This window comes from Chrysemys picta, chromosome 20, assembly GCF_011386835.1.
Source record: "Chrysemys picta bellii isolate R12L10 chromosome 20, ASM1138683v2, whole genome shotgun sequence".
Taxonomy (NCBI): domain Eukaryota; kingdom Metazoa; phylum Chordata; order Testudines; family Emydidae; genus Chrysemys; species Chrysemys picta.
Genome location: NC_088810.1, coordinates 3536372 through 3552536, shown reverse-complemented (window position 1 = coordinate 3552536; position 16165 = coordinate 3536372). Strand labels below are relative to the sequence as shown.

The 16165-nt window shown below is 50.5% G+C and overlaps 1 protein-coding gene across 1 annotated transcript; it reads left to right on the top strand.

The window, feature by feature from the left end:
• Nucleotides 1-6947: 6947 nt before the first annotated feature.
• LOC122172389 (probable G-protein coupled receptor 33) lies at nt 6948-10220 on the top strand. Its single transcript, XM_042842471.2, has 2 exons — nt 6948-7011; nt 8129-10220. Exon 2 carries the CDS (start codon nt 8135-8137, stop codon nt 9167-9169), a length of 1035 nt encoding a protein of 344 aa, XP_042698405.2. The 5' UTR covers nt 6948-7011; nt 8129-8134; the 3' UTR covers nt 9170-10220.
• Nucleotides 10221-16165: the final 5945 nt, after the last annotated feature.

Here is a 16165-nt window from a genome sequence, read left to right as displayed (position 1 = left end):
CAAGATTGTTTGCTAAAAGTCTCAATGGGGTTCTAGATTACCAAATGGTTTAAAATCCATTAGGTGTAGTATATTATAGAAGAGTCTCTGTATTACTATAGTGATATCTTGCTCTTCTCTAGTGCTTGTTATGAGTAGATCTCTAAGAACTTTAGCAAGCAGATCAGTAGCAGTCTTCCAGTTTTTACAAATGGGTAAACTGAAACACAGAGCGGGGAAGTAGCTTGGCCAAGGTCACCCAGTGGAAACTTTGCTAAGTCCAGTGGCACAACCGGGAACAAACCCATGTCTGCTGTGTGCTAGCAGGTTTCTATCCATTGCATCTCCTTAGACTGTGAGCTCTCCGGGACAGGGACTGTGTTTTCGCTCTGTGTTTGTATGGTGCCTAGCACAGCAGGTCCTGGGCCAGGATTGGGTTTCCCAGCACTACCAAAAAATAATAATAATAATTCCCAGGCATTCCTTGAACTACATAGATTCTGTAAGTTTTCTGGGGTGGCTCTGACATAATTTACAAACACTGCGTGACCCGCTCACTGGCATATTTAGTGTGGAGAGTCTCTGCCTTAGTTTAAGAGTGGCCAGTAAGGAAAAGAAGCCAGGAGAATGAAGAGCGGCTCCAGAGAAACCACCTGCCTATGAACATTCAGGGAGGTGAAGAGATAACGTTCAAGCTAGTAACTGTGATGCTGTAGGGAATGTGGATGACCATTCATAATATTATGGATACCAATATTACAAAATTGCATGAATCATACCAGATATGCCATGTCAGGTATCAGTGGATAAGGTATGATTTGCTAAATATGGTAAGCTTGTTTATATGTATGTGTCATATATGTACTGTGAGTTATAAATATGTTTGGTATATTGATATCTCCAACTTTTGACACACCCAGGCAGATTGGTATTAGCACTGCCTAGTCTGTTCGATGGCCCATCAAGGGCAATCGGCTGTACAGTAAACCCATTGAGAGAAGCCACGGGTACGCCTCTGAGTCAGCAGGACTTGTAGGGACATGCCTCTGGAGAGGGGACTCCAAGAGCTTTTCCATACCCATATGCTGGGAACTTGTATTTGGGACAGAGGATGTACACAGGATATCAGAATGCAGCTGCATCTTCTCCATTTTGTCTTCAATCCTGCTTCCGACCTCTGGAATAACTTCTCTACAAACTGCAGCTCTGAACAAAGTACTGAATGACCAATCCAAGCTTTGGATGTGTTCCAGAGGGACTTTACCAGCCAGCAAACTCGCCAATGCTGCTGCGAACCTGATATATAGACTTTGAAGTCTCTGTGTGTATCTGATTGCTTAGACCATTTAACAAATCTCTGCTTGTTCTTTTCTTTTTTTTACAGTAAAACCTTTGGTTTTAGATGCTAAAGGATTTCCTGGCAATGTGGTATTTTGGGTAAAATCCAAACCAGTATAGTTCTGGAAATGTGGCTGGCCCTTTGGGGATCAGAAGAACATTTTGTATAGTGTGGGAAAAGAGACCGGGATGGCCTTCCTTACAGAGACCAAAACACAGGCCTCAACCCGTCTTACAGGCCGCAAGCCTGAACCAGACTAAGTGTCATGTTTCCTGCCAGCATCGGTCAAGGGTATGACCAGAGGAGGGAGGGGGCCGGAGGGAGAGAAAGAAGACGCCCAGCAGCAATAATAGCTTGTGTGTGTTTATGGCAATGAAATATAATAATAACCCCTCATAAGGCTGGCGAAATATAATAACCGCTTGTGTGAAGCAAGACCGTATCTAATTAAACTAACGAATCACATCTCGTTATTTAGCTGCCCTTAACCCCCCTTCTCCGAGTGCACAAACTCCCTTCCCGAAACAGCACCCTGACGGGAACATTTGCACAATAGGCACCCCAAATAAGGCAAGATAATGCCAGTATCGGAAAACCACCAGGAACCCCTCTACTCAATTAGCACCCTATTCCGAGAAATTGCCTAAGAATTGCCGAGAAGGGCGGAAAGACCCTAACTCCCTTATTCTCATAAATGACGTGTAACATGTAATATGTTTGCGGTTTTTGACTATAAAAGTAACTCTGTATGCTCAATTCAGGGGAGTGGTTTTCTAACTGCTACCCCCAAAGCGTTGGTATGTATTGCAATAAATGGGCTTCAGGCTTGAGTCTCTGATCAAAATGATGCATGGGTGACTTTTTCCACAACAATAGTGAATAGAGTTTTAAGTAACTTTTCACTTTACTGGACCTATTTGCTATTTGCCTAGATTGGAATGCAATAAAGGCAGCTGTGTGATTTTTTTTTCTTGGCTTCTTGATAAGCCTTGTGGGGGGATCAGGAGCACAGCTTGTAACTGGTTGGTGACTCTAACTACTGTATTAGCCACCAGTTTGGGGATAAATTGCTCTTCTTTTTGCAGCCTGCCCTGAGCTTGGGATCTTCAGTGTGGGCTGTCCTAGGCACCTATGGTCACAGGTCACAGTAACTGTCAAGATCTCACACGCCAGCTCCAGCTAAGTTACAAAATCTGGGCCAAGGCTGGGGGCCAGCACATCCAAAATATGATAAAGACTAAAAAAGACTCACCCTGATAGTTTCTCCATCACCAACAATTTTTGATGCAGGGCTGGATGGTATTTTTAACATGTCTGTTCCAGTCAACCAGGGACTAATTTAGGGACATTCTGCCGCAGGTAAGACTAGGGGACCTCCATTATCCGTCAGTCCTTGGAATATCTGATTCTATCCAGAGGTCAGGCAGACATTGTCAGGGAGCTGAACCATTTGCCACCTGAACCCACTGTGGTATCTGAGGAAGCCAGGCCTATGTAGGCCACCAACCCTGGGTGGAGGCTGTAGGTAAGTTAGACATGTGCCCCCCTTTCTCCAACCTCTTTTGGTTCCTCTCTCCTACACCAAGGGTCTCCCCTGCCCTGACACTGCTATCGACCAGCACAGGAGCCAACTCTGGCCACTCCCATGTGGGTGAGAGGGGAAATCAGTTCACAGCTGCGAGTTTTCTTCTTTGCCATTATCCTGCCGTGGGGGGCTGAACTTTCAGGTGCTGGAGCTGAAGATGAGAAGCACAATGACCAGCCAGTGGTTCCTCTACCTGGTTCTCAGGCCGCTGTTCTCCTCCTATGGTTTACCGGTGTTTGCTACAGTTCCGCTGGATCCGGCGCCCCTTAGAGGGGAAAGGCCCCATGTCCCTTTCCCCACCTCCCTGAGTCAGCCAAACATCCAGATGAGAGCCACATTGTTTTGTCTGCGTGGTTCTGTGTTTGACCCTGTAGACTATTTCCCCCTTCTCCGCTCCTCCCACTTGCACTATCCTCCTTTCCCCTCTGCATCTGCCATCCTGTCTTGAGGCAGTGAGTTCCAGCAGTGAGGAAGGGTGCTGCAGAGTGAACACTGGCCACAAGGGGACACTCCAGTAGCAGGCACCATGTTACAGAGCCCCACGGGTAAATGCTACCCATGTCCAGTGGTGGTGGGGGGTCCCCTGGGTTAATGCCACTTGTGTCCAGTGGCAGGGGGTCCTGTGGATTAGCCACACCAAGGAACAGATCTTGCAATCGGTCATCTGCTTCAATGAGGAAAAACATCTATTTGCCCTGGGAGTTTTCTTTTCCAGAGTTGCACACTGGCAAAATAATTGTGTTTGCCACACCTTGGGCATTCGTGCCCACACGCGGGACGGTTCCATTCGGCTACTACGGCTTTTATAACAACCCTTCCTTGCCTCTGGCTTCTCTTGTTTTCACGGCTCTTGATGGCAGGTTTTTTTTAGCAGCAGGACCGTGACCACAGATCTGGGTGCTTATGAAAGGCGGATTTAAACAGCAACCTACGCACGTGGTTTTCTGGCTCACCCGGCCTTTTCGATTGTCTTACCGTGGTTTCAGCTGCCTGCTGTACAGCCCCCAGCTCATTCGAGGATTTCAGTTTGTCTCTGTCACTGTCCTAGCGCACGCCGGGCCTGACAGGATTCCACACACAGTCCTTAATGTGGGAGTCCCACACGTCTCAACATTCACAAGATCACGCTGCCAGTTGTAGACAGATGTCGGACTGATTTATACTTTCCCCCATCTGGCTGACTTCCAGTGCAAAATTCCTGCCTTTTGGCCATGAATGCTTCTCCACCCTGCACAGCGTCCCCACTCATTCCTTAAGACTTGTATATTTTTCTCTGCATTATCAAATTGAAACCTGTTCAATTTCCTCTTCCAGCCTGCCACCTGAGAAACCAAGCTGTTTGCAGCCGTTCGTGTCTTTGTCTGCACGCTGCCACACTCAAATCACGGTTTCCACTTTCTCCGGCTCGCAGTGGTTCAACAAAGACAAGTGCAGAGTCCTGCACTTAAGGACAGAAGAATCCCATGCAGTGCTACAGGCTGGGGACCAACTGGCTAAGTGGCAGTTCTGATGAAAAGGACCTGGGGATTACAGTGGATGAGAAGCTGGATATGAGTCAGCAGTGTGCCCTTGTTGCCAAGAAGGCTAACGGCATATTGGGCTGTATTAGTAGGAGCATTGCCTGCAGATCAAGAGAAGTGATTACTCCCCTCTATTTGGCACTGGTGAGGCCACACCTGGAGTATTGTATCCAGTTTTGGTCACCCCCTCTACAGAAAGGATGTGGACAAATTGGAGAGTCGAGCGGAGGGCAATGAAAATGATTAGGGGGCTGGGCCACATGACTTACAAGGAGAGGTTGAGGGAACTGGGGTTATTTAGTCTGGAGAAGAGTGAGGGGGGATTTGATATCAGCTTTCAACTACCTGAAGAGGGGTTCCAAAGAAGATGGAGCTCGGCTGTGCTCAGTGGTGGCAGGTGACAGAACAAGGAGCAATGGTCTCAAGTTGCAGTGGGGTAGGTCTAGGTTGGATATTAGGAAACACTATTGCACTAGGAGGGTTGAGAAGCACTGGAATGGGTTACCTAGGGAGGTGGTGGTATCTGCATCCTTAGAGGTTTTTAAGGCGCAGCTTGACAAAGCCCTGGCTGGGATGATTTAGTTGGTGTTCGTCCTGCTTTGAACAGAGGGTTGGAATAGATGACTTCCTGAGGTCTCTTCCAACCCTGATATTCTATGATTCTCTCCATATTGCCATCCCTAAATGTTCAAAAATCCTGAGTTGGGCTCCCCAAAAATCACAAAATCATGTAAACATACTTGATTTGGGGTTTATTTATTTACCTTCTGCTTTTTGAGCCTTTATGGGGCACTGGGGTCACATTTGGAAACTTTCTCCACCACCACGAGAGTTAGAAACTTCCTATTTCTTTAAAGAGGGAAGGTTGAACTTCTCACAGATGTATTGACGCCAGGAGCTTGGGTTTTAAGAAAACCATACTGATTATGTGACCCACGACAAAACCATGAGAGTTGGCAACACTATATATTTTTTCAAATGCTGACATTGATGGAGACATTAGCTGGCCAGTCCTTGTTTGTTCTCATCTTTCCTTTCCTCTCAACTTTCATTTCATTCTGACACCACAGCAACAACTGTTGCCAAATAGCTATTATAAGAAAAGCTGCCATCCCGTCCAGCCCGCATCTGCATGGTCAGGACATGCTTTGTTATTGTTGGCTCTAGTTTACAAACATATACACACCAACTAGAATTGATCTGGTAATGTGGCTGGCCCTTTGGGGATCAGAAGAACATTTTGTACAGTGAATAGAGTTTTAAGTAACTTCTCACTTTACTGGACCTATTTGCTGATTGGGAGCCTAGATTGGAATGCAATAAAGGGGGCTGTGGGATTTCTTTCTTTTTTTCTTGGCTTCTTGAAAACCAGTGTGGGGGATCAGGAGCACAGCTTCTGACTGGTTGGTGATTCTAACTACTGTATTAACCACCAGTTTTGGAATAATCTGCTCTTCTGTTTGCAACTGCCCTGACCTTAGCATTTTCAGTATGGGCTGCCCTCTGCACCTCTGGTCACAGGTCACAGTAACTGTGAAGATCTCACTTGCAGGCTCCAGCCAAGTTACAAAACCTTGGGCAAGGCTGGGGGCCGGCAGATCCAAAAGTTGATAAAGACTAAAAAAGATCAACCCAGTTTCTCCATCACCGACAACTTTTAACGCAGGGCTGCCTGGTATTTCTAACAGTTCTTGGGCAGTTCTGAGCTCAGGGTCTGCAGCACCTGGTTGCAAGCATCCCCTGAATCCAACAGCCCTTTTCTCTCTTCACTCTCACGTCCAACTCCGGAGCAACAGCCCAGCCACGCTCATGCCAGGCACTGTGGACACATCTCTGGGGCATTTGCATCTTTGGGAGCCCCACTGAAGCTCTAGTCCCTTTGGACACACAGCTCCCTCCAGTGGGCAGCGGGTGGTATTGATATTAGCCCAGGGGGTACTGCTGGACTCCACATTTCAGTTCATCCCTGTCCCCGCGTACCCAACCGGTCTAAGGAGCCTGTCTGGACAGTAGCGCATTATCCAATGGACCAAGGGGGCCCGTGCTCAGGGGATGAGGCCAGTTGGGGACCCCTAGAAAAATGGATGTCCCACCCCAGCGGAATCCCAGAGACCTGGCAGAAGCACTGGATAGGGTGGCGAAAGCCCCAACGCCCAGACCCTCAATGCAGGGTTGGGACTGGAGGGCTCTTGCCCCCTGCCAAGACCTCAGGGTTAGTGCTCAGAGCAGGGGAGGGTTGACTCGGGACATCTGGGTTTGAGCCCCAGATGTGGGAGGGGAGTGGGGTCTAGTGGGTTAGAGAAACTGGGGGGGCTGAGAGCCAGAGCTCCTGGGTTCTGGCTCTGGCAGGGGAGTGGGGCCTAGTTTTAAAGAAATGGCTCTGTCTTAGGTGGTTTCTTTGCTAAGACAGTGTCCAAATGATCATTTCCATTTATGGTTTGCAGCTTCTCCATTTCAGAGATCAGGCGGAGGCGGAGCGTGTAGAAGACACAGAGTTAAGGGGAGTGCCCTCAACACACAGGACAGCACAGAGTCTGGACACTTTGCTGCGGAAACACACATCATTTGAATCTCTCTGCGCTGCCTAGGTGAGTCGAGACAATGGGCAGAGGCCTCTCCTTGGGTCTGAAGGGGAATTTCTTTGCTAAACCTATCTAGAAGCCACAGACATTTGCTATTACCAAGGCAAACCAGTGGGACTCCATGTTACTGGGTATTAGTGGGATTACCTGCCACTGGGTATTAATGGGGTTAACTTAATAGACAGAGTTAGTAGGCTAGAACTGTGAACTGGGTGAATTTTTCTCCCTTGTCTCATGTTAATCAGAGGAGGTGTTCTCCATTTACGAATCTCTAAGCCACAGGACCCCATGTCCCTCCCAGAGCCCAGGAGTTCTGACCTCCCCACCTGATCAATCCCTTCCCACTCCCAAACCTGGGGAAAACCCAGGGGTCCTGGCTCCCACACCCCCTTCTCTAACCTTTAGGCCATTGTGCAGAGTACAGAGGTCGCCAGTCTGGGGGGGGGGGGTGCATTCTGTGACAGAGGCAATAGCCCAGAGGTCCCTGGTGCAGAGCTGCAGCAAGGCTGTGGGATAGAGAATCAGCTCAGTGCATTGAGGCTTCCTGTGTTAAAATGAGGTGAGAAGGACCCTCCACGCTCTCACGAGTCAGAGTGTAGCAGCAGTTCCTGTGACAGGCAGATGAGCACAAGGTGGGTGGGGGTGGAGTGGCTTTTTCTGCCTTGTAGCAGTGAGTTCCACGGGCATCAGCTCCAGCATGCTAGGAGCCAACAGCACTGATCCCACCTCCCTTAGCCAGGCAGTCCTAGGCCCTGAAGCCAGATCAGAGTCAGTGCCTCCTAGTGGGGAAAGGCCCCATGTCCCATTCCCTGCCTCATTGACCCAACCGTCCCTCCAGGTCACAGCCAAAGTGATGTGCTCTGCATAGCTGTAATTTGCTCTATTAGACAACTGTCCCCCTTCCCCACTTGCCACATGTCTGCTATCCCGCTTTCCCTCCCCTGCTGAGCATACCTCTATCTTGTAGCAGTGAGTTCCTCTGGTCATGGCCCTTTGCTGAGAATACCCAGCCTGGACATTCTGGAGGACCAGAGAGAGCCCAGAGAGGTCCCCTCTGCTATTTCCCCTTCCTCCTTTTCCCCTCCTCCATTATACCTTCAACCCCTCTTCTGTCTCTCCCCAGGGCATCATGGACCGAGGCAACGTGACCCTCTCACCCATAACCTGGACAAGCTCCAGCCAGCCCCCAGCATCCATGAAGAGCACTAACCTGGCCATTGCTGTGTTGCTCTTTGCCACCTTCCTAGTGGGTGTGGTGGGGAACGGGCTGTACCTGTGGGTGCTGGGGCTGAAGATGAGGAGGACGGTGACCACCCTCTGGTTTCTCCATTTGGTCTCCTGTTCTCTCCTCTTTACCCTGATGCTCCCTTTCTTCACTGTCCATGTTCTCCTTGGTTTCCACTGGGTCTTCGGCACTGCCATGTGCAAGGTCCTCAGTGCCTGCACCCATCTGGGCATGTTCTCCTCTGTCTTTCTCCTTGCCCTCATCAGCCTGGACCGCTACACCCTCACCTGCTGCCCTGTCTGGTCCCGGCATCACCGCACCATGTGCTGGGTCAGGAAGCTTGTCATGGGTGTGTGGCTGGTCTCCTTCATCCTTAGTGCTCCCTACCTGTTTTTCCAGGAGACCTGGGAGATGGAGGGAGACAGGGTCATTTGCACCATTTATTACATCCTCTCCAGAGACCAGGACAGAGCTGAGGTGCAGGTCTGGAGGGTACACATGTACATTGTTCTGTTCGTGGTCCGGTTCCTACTGGGCTTCCTGCTGCCCTTCTGCATCATCGCAGTATGCTACGGCCGGATGGGGCTGGAGATGAAAGAGAAGGGGCTGGCACGGAGCAGCAAGCCCTTCAAAGTCATGGTGGCCGCGGTGGTGTCATTCTTCTTTGGCTGGCTGCCCTACCACCTCTACCAGAGCTTGACGCTCATCAGAGATGTGCCACAGTCATTGGCTGATGCCTTCCTGCTCATTAGCATCATCATGTTCTGCTTCAACGTCTGCTTCACTCCAGTCCTCTACCTCTTTGTGGGGCAGACATTCCATCAGGTGTTCAGGACATCCCTCTTCGCTCAGGTCAAAGCGGCTTTTCATGAGGATCTCGATAGTGATGTGTCTGGACCAGATTCTAGAGGGAGAACAGGCGAGAAACTAACTGCATGAAGTAGAGAAAAACTTGAACTCCTGCAAAATCTAGATACCTGTTACTTTTAAACTGATTGGGTTCTAGGTATCTCAACATGTCCTTACTGCATAGAATTTCTTTGGGTCTAGATTCACAGCTAGCTCTAGATTCTCATGTGTTCTATGTCTCTTGGCATATTATAATTAAGGCTCCAAGTCTGTCACAGAGGTCACAGATTCTGTGACTTTTTGTGACCTCTGACTTCTACAGCGGCCAGTGCTGGCTCAGGGGTGCCTGAGCCAGGCATCCCCAGGGCCAGCAGCAGCAGTTTGGGTGTGTGGGAGAGGGCTCAGGACTAGGGGAAGGAGTAGGAGGTGGGGGGGGTACTTCCTTTGGGATGGGGCCTTCCTGGCTCCCACTGGCATGGCCCTGCAGCTCCTAGTCAGAGGAGACGCCAGGGAGCTCTGCGAGCTGCCTGCACCTGCAGGCTCCACCCCTGGAGCTCCCACTGGCTGTGGTTCCTGGCCAATGGGAGCTGTGCAGCCGTGGATTGTGGTGGGAGCAGCGTGCGGAGCCCACTAACCCCTCCTCCACCTAGGAGCTGCAAAGACATGCACCTGCCAGCCCTGCCTCTCCCCCAGCACCAGCAGGGGTCCCAGGCCACGCGCTGCAGCCCACCCCAGCACCAGCGGGATGTGGGCCACCTCCGCCAGCACCTGCAGCACCTCCGGAATGCCCCCCAAGAGCACCCGTGTCCCCCGTGTCCCCCTGCCCAAGCTTTAGTTATGGGTATATAGTAAAAGTGGACAGGTCATAGGCCATGAATTTTTGTTTACTGTCTGTGACCTGTCCATGACTTTTACTAAAAAAAAACCCATGACTAAAACGTAACCTTAATTATAACCCCCTAGGGTCCAGCGGGTTCTAGATGCCTGTTTGGTTCTAGAACTCTATAGCTGTCATGGGAATAAATAGTGTAAAATTCCATATGATCCCATGAGTTTTATACTAGGCTGACTCTGGAACTGCGTGTAGTTTTAGATGTCAAAATGCTTTTCAACTAAATAAAAGTCCATGCCTTCTAAATCTATTGCTGTTGGTAGACCCTCATGGATTCCAAGTTTCTTAAAGCCTGGTAGGGTTCCTTGGGCTCTAGATTCCTGGGTAGTTCCAGAATCTTGCACTTGGGGTATGGTTTTTATACCCAGTGGTATTTCACAAGTTCTAGAATCCTAGCATTCTAGAACCTCCTGGGTTTGACCACTCTCAAACTTTAAAAACCAGTCTCTTCTAGAACCTTGTTCACCTGAAGCACCTGGTGTTAAAACTGATTTCATGATGGGGTAACCACCCCTCCCCAAATGGAATAACCAAAAATCACTAGTTACTTTGGGTCATGGAGAAAATGGGTCAGATTGTGAGTGGATGTAAATTAACATAGCTCAGTTGAGCTTATTTCAGGACTCCTGAGTTCTATCCCCAGCTCAGGGAGGTGAGTGGGGTCTAGTGGGTTAAAGCATCATAAATTAGGAATGGCTCATCTGATAGACTGTTCAGTGGCACGGAGTCCCCTAGATTGATGCCGCTTGTCTTCGGTGGCAGGGAATCCCACAGGTTAACCCCACTCATATCCAGTGGCAGGGAGCGCCACAGGTTAAAGATAATTATATCAATTTTCTGTGGCTTCTTATATTCAGAGATTCTAAGGTCAGAATTGACCGTTGTAACCATATAGTCTGACTTCCATATAACACAGGCCAGAGCACTTCCCAAAACTAATTCCTACAGCAGATCTTTCAGAAAAATGCCCATCCTTGATTATAAATAGCCAGTGATGGCGAATCCACTGCAAACCTCAGTCAATAGTCCCAATGGTGAATTCCCCTCACTATTAAAGACAAGCACCTTATTTCCTGCCTGAATTTGTCTAACGTCAGCCTCCAGCTACTGGGTCATGTTAGGCCTTGCTCTGCTACATTGATGAGCCCACGGTCAAATATTTGCTCCACATGGAAGTACTGACAGATGGGTATCAGGTCCCTGTTTAACTTTCTCTTTGTTAAGCTACAGAAATGGAGCTCGGAAGTCTCTCAGTCTAAGACTGTCCACACTGGGGGCAGTGTATAGAACTCCACATCTCAGTCCAAAGGGAATTAAAACACTCCCCTTCTGGGTGCCAATTTATTAGGCCTGTGGAGGGGTGTATGAGGCCCCCTGCTGGAGGCCTTGTGGCCCTGCCACATCCTGACTCATAAAAGGGCAGTGTGGTTTGCCTGGCTGAGCTACAGGGTCTTGGACAGAGCAGTGCTTGCAGAGACCCGGGGGAGCGAGAAGGAGCTCTGGGTTGGCTGCTGAGACTTAACCAGGACAAGCCCCTGAGGTGTGGGTAAAGAACATGCTGGAGAAGTGGCCCAGGGAATTGTAGCAGTGACACAGTTTATTTAAAAGCACAAGGCAGATGGCTGATATCTATGGGGTCCCTAGGCTGGGATCCAGAGTAGTGAGTGGGCCTGGATCCCTCCACCCACTAGCCACTCGGAAAGAGGCCTGGACTTTTGATGCACCCCAGAAGGGGGAACTGAACTCTTTTAGTGGCCCAACAGGAGAGCTGGGGCCAGAAAGGCCCAGAGAGGGTGAAGACATCACCTCCTGGGAGGGACCCCTGGGGCACTACTTCATACCAGAGCAGAGACAATTTGAGAGAGGCCAGAAGGGGCTGGGAGCCAGTTTGAACCAGGGTGCGGTGATGGATTGAGGAGCTGGTCCAAGGACAGAGCTGCAGATCGACATTCCAGAGGGCACTGAGACAGGCCCCTGTTGGACTGTACCCTGGACAAAGTTTGGTTTGTATTTCATGTACAGACTGTGTGTGACTTGTCCAGAGGGCTCAGTTGCTGAGGAGTCACCACAAGGCTCTGCCACAGTGGGGTGCTGGTGATAGGACCTGACATGCATCGGTCCTCCAGACAGCAGTGAAACACTCCGGCATCCGGACACTATGCTGCTAAAGTGAGGCGTGGAGGACACCGCATGCAGGTGCAGAGCGCTGCATTGGGTATGTACCCAAAAAATCTGTGGTGTCTTTACTAACCTATGCTGGGCCTCTCAGTCCACATGGCCGCTTACACCCAGGCTAGCTGTCGAGGCAGCATCCGTACCCTATGTGCTCCTGTAAGCTGTGTAAGACAGGTTTTCCAATCTTTTGATCCTTCTCTTGGCTCTTCTCTGACCCCTCCCTGATTGACCACCATCCCCCTGGGACTGTGGGCACCGGAACTGGACACAGGATACTGGCCAATCTAGTGGTCTAGAGCCTAGCAGCGGGGTCTGGGGGTCAGAACTCCTGGGTTCTTTCCCTAGCTCTGGGAGGGGAGTGGGGTCTAGTAATTAGAGCAGGGGGCTGGGAGTCAGGACACCTGGGTTCTAGCTGAGTTTGTGTGGGGGGGGCATGGCCTCTAGTAGGGTAGAGCAAAGAGTCCTGGGGGCCAGGACTCCTGGGTTGTATCTCCAGATCCGGAAGTGAGGTAGAGCTGGCGGTTTGAGCGGTGGGGTGGCTGGGCTTTGAGAAAAGAGAAGTGAGGATTCCTGTTTTAGCTACATGTTCTTGGTAAGTCCCTTGGTAAAGGAATTCATGGAAATGGGGCCACTTCCTTTTCTAGCTTAAAACCCTCAGTAACTCTGAGTTCTCCTTGGTGTGTCTGTTACACCGACCCTGGCCACGGAGATGGGACCTAGAGACCCCCGACGGAAACCCAACACTACTGGGAAAACAGACCCCCCCAACTGCACGGTATGCAACAACAGGGGTAAACTGGGAGGGGGGTCTATTTGGCAAGCCCAGGGGATCTGAAAGTGAGGAGTCCTATGTTCTTTTCCTGGCTATGGGAAGGAAGTTTGGTCTAGTGGTTAGAACAGGGGGAGGGGCCAGTAGCCTGATCTCCTGGGTTCTATTCTGTTTATAAGGTGGATTGTCTTTGGCTGGGTGGTGAAGGAGATACTGTTCTTCCACTGCTGAGGCATGAGGGTCCCTGTATCTCTGTCTGCCCCCCTTTCTCCAACCTCTTTTGGTTCCTCTCTCCTACGCCAAGGGTCTCCCCTGCCCTGACACTGTTATCGACCAGCACAGGAGCCATCTCTGGCCACTCCCATGTGGGTGAGAGGGGAAATCAGTTCACAGCTGCGAGTTTTCTTCTTTGCCATTATCCTGCCGTGGGGGGCTGAACCTTCAGGTGCTGGAGCTGAAGATGAGGAGCACAATGACCAGCCAGTGGTTCCTCTACCTGGTTCTCAGGCCCCTGTTCTCCTCCTATTGTATACCGGTGTTTGCTACAGTTCCGCTGGATCCTGCACCCCTTAGAGGGGAAAGGCTCCATGTCCCTTTCCCCACCCCCCTGAGTCAGCCAAACATCCAGATCAGAGTCACATTGTTTTCTCTGCGTGGTTCTGTGTTGGACCCTGTAGACTATTTCCCCCTTCTCCGCTCCTCCCACTTGCACTGTCCTCCTTTCTCCTCTGCATCTGCCATCCTGTCTTGTAGCAGTGAGTTCCAGTAGTGAGGAAGGGTGCTGCAGAGTGACCTCTGGCCACAAGGGGGGACTCCGGTAGTAGGCACCGTGTTACAGAGACCCACGGGTAAATGCCACTCCTTTCCCGTGGTGGGGGGTGCCGTGGGTTAACCCTGATCGTGTCCAGTGGCAGGGGGTCCCGTGGGTTAGCCACACTTAGGAACAGATCTTGCGATTTCTCATCTGTTTCAATGAGGAAAAACATCTATTTGACCTGGGACTTTTCCTTTCCGGAGTTGAACACTGGCAAAATAATTGCATTTGCCACACGTTGGGCATTCGTGCCCACACGCAGGACGGTTCCATTTGGCTATAACGGCTTTTATAACAACCTTTCCTTGCCTCTGGCTTCTCTTGTTTTCACGGCTCTTGATGGCGGCCTTTTGTTTAGCAGCAGGACTCCCTCCAGCCCGTGACCGCAGGTCTGGGCGCTTATGAAAGGAGGATTTACGCTGAAACCTACGCACGTGGTTTTCTGGTTCACCCGGCCTTTTCGATTGTCTTGCTGTGGTTTCAGCTGCCTGATGAATGGCCCCCAACATATTTGAGGGATTCAATTTGTGTCTGTCACTGCCCTAACTCACGCTGAGTCTGACACCATGCCACACATGGTCCTTAATATGTGAGTCCCACACGTCTCCACATTCACAAGATCACGCTGCCAATTGTAGACCGATGTAGGACTGATTTATACTTTCCCCGTCTGGCTGACTTCCAGTGCAAAATTCCTGCCTTTCGGCCATGAACGCTTCTCCACCCTGCACAGCGTCCCCACTCATTCCTTAAGACTTGTATATTTTTCTCTGCCGCATTCTCAAATTGAAACCTGTTCAATTTCCTCTCCCGCCTACCACCTGGGGAAACGAAGCTGTGTGCAGCTGTTCCTCTATTTGTCTGCACACTGCCCTGCTCAAATCACGGCTTCTGCTTTCTCCTGTTCTCTGAGGTTCAACAAGGAGAAGTGCAGAGTCCTGCACTTAGGACGGAAGAATCCCATGCACTGCTACAGACTAGGGACTGAGTGGCTAGGCAGCAATTCTGCAGGAGAGAACCTGGGGATTATAGTGGATGAGAAGCTGGATATGAGTCCCCAACTCTGGGAAGCCCCAATGCCTGGACCCCCACTGCAGCCCTGGGACTGGAGGGCTCTTGCTCCCTGCCGAGGCCTCAGGGTGAGTGGTTAGAGCAGGAGATGGGTGACTCAGGACATCTGGGTTCTATCCCTGGCTCTGGCAGGGGAGTGGGGGCTAATTTTAAAGGTGGTTTCTCTGCTAAGACAGTGTCCAAATGATCATTTCCATTTATGGTTTGGAGCTTCTCCATCTCAGAGAGCAGGTGGAGGTGGAGTGTGTAGAAGACACAGAGTTAAGGGGAGACAGTTCAACACACAGGGCAGCACAGACTCACTGATGCTTTGCTGGGCAAACACATACCATCCGGATGTCTCTGCGCTGCCCAGGTGAGTTGAGACCATGGGTAGAGGCCCCTCGTTGGGGCTGAAGGGGAATTTCTCTGGTAATCCTACCTAGAAGCCACAAACATTTGCTATTACCAAGGCAAACAGTGGGACTCCCTTCCACTGGGAATTAATGGGATTAACATGGGGACTCAATTTTTTTCTTTTATTGCTCATCTGGCAGCACTCGGCTTTTTTATTTTATTTTTGTGTCCCGTCCCCCCCCCCGGTGTCCCGATATTTTCTTCATCTCATCTGGTCACCCTAGACTCAATAGACAGAGGTAGTAGGTGGGGTCTCTGACACTGAATTTTTCTCTCTTGTTTCATGTTAATCAGGTGATGTGTTCCCCATTTACGAAGCTCTAAGCCACAGGACAACCCCCCGCATCCCTTCCACAGTGCAGGAATCCTGCCTCCCAGCCCCTGCAGCTCTAACTCAGTAGACCTGACTCACCTTCCAGAGCCAGGAATAGGACCCAGGCATCCTGGCTCCCAGGCTTCCCAGCTGTAACCATTAGGCCAGTCTGCAGAGCACAGAGGACACCATGCTAACAAGGCCTGGGGAGGGGAGTCGCAGTCCCTGATGGAGACAATAGTCGAGAGGTCCCTGGTGCAGAGCTGCAGCATGGCTGAGGGTCAGAGAAGCAGGGTGGTGGATTTAGGCTTCCTGTGTTACAATGAGGGTGAGAAGGACCCTGCACGCTCTCATGTCAGGGTGTAGCAGCAGTTCCTGTTACAGGCAGATGAGTACAAGAGTCAAGGTGGGGGAGGGATGTTTTTTTTCCAACTTGTAGCAGAGTTCCCCTGGCCCAAGCTCCTGCATGCTAGGAGTCCACACTCCTGATCCCCACCTCCCTGAACCAGCTAATCCCAGGCCCTGAAGCCAGATCAGGGCCACAGCCTCCTCTTGGGGAAAGGTCTCATGTGCTATTCCCTGACCCCTTGAGTGAACAGGCCCTCCAGTTCATAGCCATGTGGTGGTCTCAGCATAGATTTTTATTTTATCTACTA